We start from the raw sequence: 6,620 nt of genomic DNA, 5'->3' as shown, positions 1-6,620 counted from the left end.
AACAACAACACACACACACACACACACACACACACACACACACACACACACACACATATATATATATATATATATATATATATATATGGTCTATATAACGCGTAAAAATACACACTATCACACGATACTTAAAACGCATACGTATGCATATATATAACAAATATGCAAGCATATATACATATAAGCATTTATATTAGCCGAAAACGACATGCAAAACACGGCAATCCGTCGAAAACTCGCTTCACAGCAATCATTCAAACACAGTAATTCAAACAAACACACATAACCTTACTACTAGCTATATGTAACCCAGGTGTAATAGTACTGTAAACAGTCGTTTAGATAGGTAGATGGCCTTAATTTGCATTAGTTAGCATGTCAGGTAATCCATTAGAAGTAGGGAACCCTTCACCGGATACGGTAAGGCGTAACCAACATAGGAATCAACATTCCTACTCAAGGACATTACCTGCATTGAATGAACATGCGCATACACAGAATATCGAACATAGGAATTTCGATACTTCCAATAATGTTTTAGATGCACAAAGCGCAAGAACACAACATACTAACACACAACTATCTGTAAACTCGCACAGTATTTACATGTCGTACACACTACCAGATTTGATGGATTGCTTCAATGGGATGCAATCGATGCAATCGCAACAATCGGCATTTCACGATAGTTGCACACCAGCAGACGATAGTTATGCTAGAGCTGACTACAAATAATCATAGCCTTCGGTCTTGTATAGATTAGAAGGCTACATACAAGATACCTTAGGTCTCTTGGCTACATATGTAGCCTATATATTATTTTTTAGCTAAAAATTATCTTTTTTTAAAAATATTCAGAAGTATGGGTCTACGTCTCTAGACATGGGCCCATAAATATCGACCCTACCTTTGCGAATGGACCGGATGCGGTTTTGGAGACGAGCTCGGGCGTTAATATTTTTATAGTGACGGGGTCGTATAGACAAAGTCGATTGTGTACACTATGTACTCTAGAGAGAGAGAGAGTAGAGACTACACTAGAGAGAGATATCAGTCTACCTTAGAAGGAACAATCTCTACATAGCCTCTCAGACTCCGAGTCAAAAGTCAAAACCCACAAGAGTAAAACAATACATAGTTACACATAGCCTTCTGAATAATTATACCTTTATCTATTCATAAAATACGTTCGCGAATCAGATACATTAGCGAGAATTGATGACGATAACCACCCTTATCTCCGTCTCCTACATAGTGTCGACTGTCTGGACTCTGGACTCTGAATCTGGCTGAACAATTGGACTTCATTCGGGAATGAGTGAATGACGGCTGACCGTCCGCTGACAGAATACAAATATAAAATATCACACTTTGTGGCAAGATGGCGATCCGCAGACAGCAGTGAGCAGACTGTCAATTGACCGATTGTGAAATCGAATTGACAAATCCCATAGCCTTCTAAATTGAAACACGAATCCCAACTCCCCGATCGTTCCGATAGGCAAGGAATTTGCTCATTTTACTCTTGGTGTAGGCTTGACTGGAAGTCGTGTTTCACAATATTTTTGTACTATGCTCAGACTGTTACAAACACAATTTATCGAAACAACCAAATAAAGACACACACAACATTGACAACAAGTTGAACAAGAGAGAGAGGGCAGGCCGGCAGGTTTATGCATCATGTCATGATTGCAATGAAACTATGACTCTCTGAGTCCTGAGAGCGTGCAGTGTGCACACTGCACACTGCACACTGCACACTGTAGTCTGTACTGAGCAAATAACAAATTGGTAATTGCTGCAGATTTTTAGATTGAAAATAGCAGTCCAGAGTGACCTAAGCTCATTCCGTTATGGGGGTACGGAATAGAAGTTTAACGTAAACGCGTACTAAAATTTCAACGATTATAATGGGATCAGAGGGGCCTACCTAAGTATTTATATAAGACTGGTTTGCATGGTGGATACGCTACATACTTAAATGTTTAGACCTGAAAGGTGCACCTACGAACACACAAAGGACCGCATATGGAGTAAAAGTTGAACGTAAACGTATATATATGTATTTGATTTATAAAAGTTTTAACGGGAAACGGTTTGAGGCCAGAATCCAGACTCCAGTCTCAAGAGTCACGACTCAAGAGTCAAGACTCCCAACTCCAGCTACCAGTACCTCGGCAAAAATTTATAACACATTATTTTTTTAAACGCAACGGTGCCGAGATCTCATCAAATTTTGCAATATTTGCCTCACTGTGATTTGTGACTCTGTGTCACTGTGGTATGTGTATACTATTATTGTCAGGAAAGCCCAGAAAGACCGAGTCACTGAGAGAGTATACGAGCTATTTTAAGACGCACGGGGTGCGCACAGCATTATTTTATGTTGGATGGATAATATAGCACATATTCAAAATTCCTCAATATTGTAATTATTCAAATTTACGAGCCCAAAAAGCCGAGAACTGAATTTTTTTGCCTTTTACTTTATTATCGGAATTGCCATAGATATGCAACTAGCGAAATGCATCATTTTGGTTTTTTTGGAACGTCAAAAACTCAAAACATATGTTCTACATATTTTAGGAGGCTATTGTCAAAAAATCCAAATATTATCACGGGACTGGAGGACTGGAGGACTGGAGGCAAAATTTAAGAGTGCATCCCAGGGATTCAGATGACTTAAAAAAGCCTCTATAATGAGAATCAGAGTCCGCCGTCAGTTTCTTTATGAATCATATTGCAAACTAATAGGACGATTACTATCGCCTTGGGCCAATATAAACTAATATCATGGTACGCTGTATCAGAAGCCACGATGACTATCATTCCGGGCCAACATAAACTAATCTCAAAGCAAATAGGGCCAGAAGCCACCGAGTTACATAGTATAAAGCGTGTGCATATTTCATATCTGCTTTCATACTCGAAAATTCAATTTGAATCACGAGTATACTATAAGCCAGGTATACTTCCAACATGCAGTTCTCGTGCAGTCTTAATTTGGCGTACGTCGCCACTTTGTTTGCCCTTGTGAATGTAGCTGTAGCTTGCACCATCGGACAGGGTTTACAAATTATTGCAAGGTTCCAGGCGCCAACATGTAGAAATGGAACTTGTGACGGTGGATTGTGGGATGAAATCGATGGCTATGTCAAGCAGGCGAAACTAGGACGGGTGCCGATCATGATAAACATTAACCACGAGTGGAAAATTGCCAACGCCTGGTCAACTGACAGCAAGAAATACGTGTCAGATATGGTAAAGTCATATGTCGACGACGGTGCGATTGTGACTGCGTATGTCTCTACCGACTATGGGGAGGAACCTGAATCCGATGTCAAAGGAAACGTTCAGGACTGGCTCTGTAGCGACTTTGGTTATGATTATCCGTGCCCTATTACTGGCATTTTCTTTGACGAAGCACCTGCCGATCCCAGAGAGTCATTGTATACAATATACGAGGGATATACCAACTACGCGCGCAGTATAATGTCGGACGCGTTCATCTTTTACAACGCCGGGGGAACGTGGGGTACATCTTACCCGTACCAAAAAATTACCAGTGCGTACTGCGTGCGTGAGAAACCTCGTGATGAATTCGTGAGTGATTGGCCTAGTGAAGTGGCCCAATGGATAAGAGACAATGACATGGAAGGCTACACAGATTCAGTTAGTGGAACACAGATGGGTCAAACCGCGATTATAATTTATGATGCAACAGAGAGTTATAGCTCGTGGGAAGAAGTGGCAAATATTGGGCGAGATAACAATGTCAAATGGGTCAGTGTGACTACGGATTACGAAAGCTTGCCGGATTACCACGTACACATAATCGATTATCTCTGCGAGCATACGTATGGTGACGCCTGCAGGCTAACAAATTAGAAAAATGTCGGATAAGAATAGAATCAGAATATTTATTGTATAAAGTTTCAGAACTGGGTTAAAAACAAGCTGGATATCTTTCACACTCACATATAGCGCTCAGTTGCATATCAATACTATTGTCTCGGTATCGTAAGCACGCTGTGGCCATATATCCCCCGAGAACATGCTGCAAGTTCTGCTAAAGTTGAGGACACAACTATATTCGATTCTTCTATATTTTGTTTGGTCTGGGGTTTCTTGGTTGATTCTGATTGCATTCGAATATTGTCAGAAGTTTGTGAGTGCCCGATGTGGTAGGTCTATCCACAGGTGAGAGTTTTGAAAGGTAGCTAAACATGTGCAGCGTGCGTATACTGTATACATATTATTAGCACACGCTGTACTAGTTTATGCCTGTAACAGTATAAATGATAGCGAATTGCAATTTGCCACCCGTATTATCCTCCGTTTGGAATGCTGCAGATATTTTCGCTGAAGATAGATATCGTAGTACGCGCAGTAGAGGCCGCAACCCGATTTGGAGTGGACATATAGCTGATTATGGACAAGAAGGAAACATCGTAAGAATTGACTGGTATACATGAGGAGATCACACCAACGTGTAATGCTTACTACCGACCGAAGGTTCCTGCGAGTACTCAACTACAAGCACCTCTGCATAGCTTACAATTACACCACCGATAGGCGGCCGATTCTGCACGGTGCGTGTGTGACATGAGCATACGTGCTTCATTTATTCATTTATTCATTAATTCATTTATTCGTTTAAAAGAATTGAAATTCCATTGTGCACGTTGTGTGTGACATGAGCACTTTGATTGCTTCATTCGAATACAATATGATATTCCATTCTCACGCAGGGTGTATATTTTAAGTGTGCAACATGCGTACATGTGCTTCATTCATAGGAATTTTGATAAATACATATCTTAAGACTTGCAGACATGTCGTAGTAAAAGCACCAAGTCAGCCATGAAGCCTGACGAGTGAGAAAATGAGGTCTCATAATTATTTCAAATAAAAACATGACTCCCCGCGGTAGGGCGGCGTTAGCTGAGCTCTTTTTTTTTGAATTTATTTCTTCGACAATAGTCTGACTCTGTGGGCTGTGGCCTGTAGGCCTGAAGGCCTGTGGCCCTGTGCCCTGTGCCCTGTGCCCTGTGCCCTGTGCCCTACGGCCCTGTGGGCTGTGGCTGTGGGCCGGCCAGTGGGAGACTCGCGTCCCAGAGTCTCAGATCCAGAGTCCCAAACTCCCAGTCTAGTCCCAGAGACCCAGACCTCACTCCCCAGTCCCACTCACCACTGGCAACTGGCAACCCCCTGTACATATTTCAATTTTACACAGCAATTATGCATGTTACTAAAAATATCACATTGCTACATTTCGCCGTCAAAATTTCAAACTGTCAGTTAGACTGTCAATTATAAGAGCTTGAAAGAAGTGCTTTATTGTGGTGCCTGCTCCACAAGGCTTTTGCCTTTTTTTTTACTATGAATTATTTCTGTCATGACTAAAAAAACCTTATTTATTTTTTACAAAAAGGAAAAACCCACGAATAAGACATTAACCAATAATATGGCTTGGGCTTAAGCTTAACTTTCACCGGTTCTGAAGTTCTGTAATCGAATTGTTGAAAACCACCACTCCACCAGTGACCACCAGTGACCAGACCCAGCGTATACCAAGATCTTCCTATTTTTCATATTCAAATCCCACAGCGTCAATAGTTTATACCCCTCTATGTATACATGCGGCCTACGGCTACGGGGGATAATAATATTACTGATCAGTGATCAGAGGGGACTGGGGACTGGGGAACTGCGGACCCTCCCGGCCGCGGGGCGCGGGCCACTACTCACCAGTGTTTTATGTACCCAGTCCTGGTCGCTGCAAAGTCCTGATTCCGGACTTCTGAGTCATCACTCATGAGTCCTCACTCCTCAGTCTTCACATACCGTAAAACAACGAAATATGTACGATGATTTGATGACCGCGCCCGTCGTATAATTTTATTGGTCAACATACATGGCGACCAATGGAAATACGGTCTCTATTTACAATTTTTGAAACAATTGTGCGAACTTTCACTAAAAAAACGAATAACGTCTCAACTCCCGTTCAAACACCGTACATCCTATCAAGAAGAAGAAAAACTAACTATTTCTTTATTCTAATTTATATCAGGATGTACAGTATATTTATATGATTATGTAGTACTATACAGTATATTTATATGATTATGTAGTACTATACAATTATTGGAAACGAACTGTTCATCTTCAATTGTATCAAGTTCGATGCTTTTAGAAAGTTGCCGATAAATGCTCTAAGCAGTGCACAGCAAGATCAAACTACATAGAAATAAATATGACATACAGTCACCCCTCCCCCCCCTATCTGTAGAACATAACTTAATGATAACTGGTCCTAGAAATACGGATCGTGCGCAGCCCAAAATTTGCTGCTGTAATATCATTTGTCGACGACAGTATTATTACAAATAAAACAATAGATACGATCAAGCAGCACTACCGGCCGGTAGAAACATGTATTCTACTTCATGCACGCGCGGGTTCATAACACTCATAAGTTCGATATTCAGCCTACTCGGTGTTAAGGCTGTTTCCGTCGATGTAGGAGCGGAACCACAAGAACGAGCCACATGCGACATTGACTACGCAGCAGGACACTCGTTGGACAGCTGTCAGTGTACTCAGTCAGTATG

At 41.3% G+C, this 6,620-nt stretch overlaps 2 protein-coding genes across 2 annotated transcripts; one reads left to right on the top strand and one right to left on the bottom strand.

Moving 5' to 3' along the window:
• The first annotated feature begins 2,869 nt into the window (after positions 1-2,869).
• Positions 2,870-3,949, top strand: SARC_06314 (hypothetical protein). Its single transcript, XM_014299781.1, has one exon. The coding sequence runs from the start codon at positions 2,983-2,985 to the stop codon at positions 3,889-3,891; it is 909 nt and encodes a 302-aa protein (XP_014155256.1). The 5' UTR covers positions 2,870-2,982; the 3' UTR covers positions 3,892-3,949.
• A 1,117-nt stretch (positions 3,950-5,066) lies between these two features.
• SARC_06313 (hypothetical protein) lies at positions 5,067-5,822 on the bottom strand (the record flags this gene model as incomplete). Its single annotated transcript, XM_014299780.1, has 2 exons — positions 5,067-5,214; positions 5,755-5,822. 2 exons carry the CDS (start codon positions 5,820-5,822, stop codon positions 5,067-5,069), a joined length of 216 nt encoding a protein of 71 aa, XP_014155255.1.
• Positions 5,823-6,620: the final 798 nt, after the last annotated feature.

The sequence above is a fragment of the Sphaeroforma arctica genome, assembly GCF_001186125.1.
Source record: "Sphaeroforma arctica JP610 unplaced genomic scaffold supercont1.445, whole genome shotgun sequence".
NCBI classification, from domain to species: Eukaryota; class Ichthyosporea; order Ichthyophonida; genus Sphaeroforma; species Sphaeroforma arctica.
The sequence above is the reverse complement of the archived record's forward strand: the minus strand, read 5'-3'. Positions and strand labels throughout refer to the sequence as shown.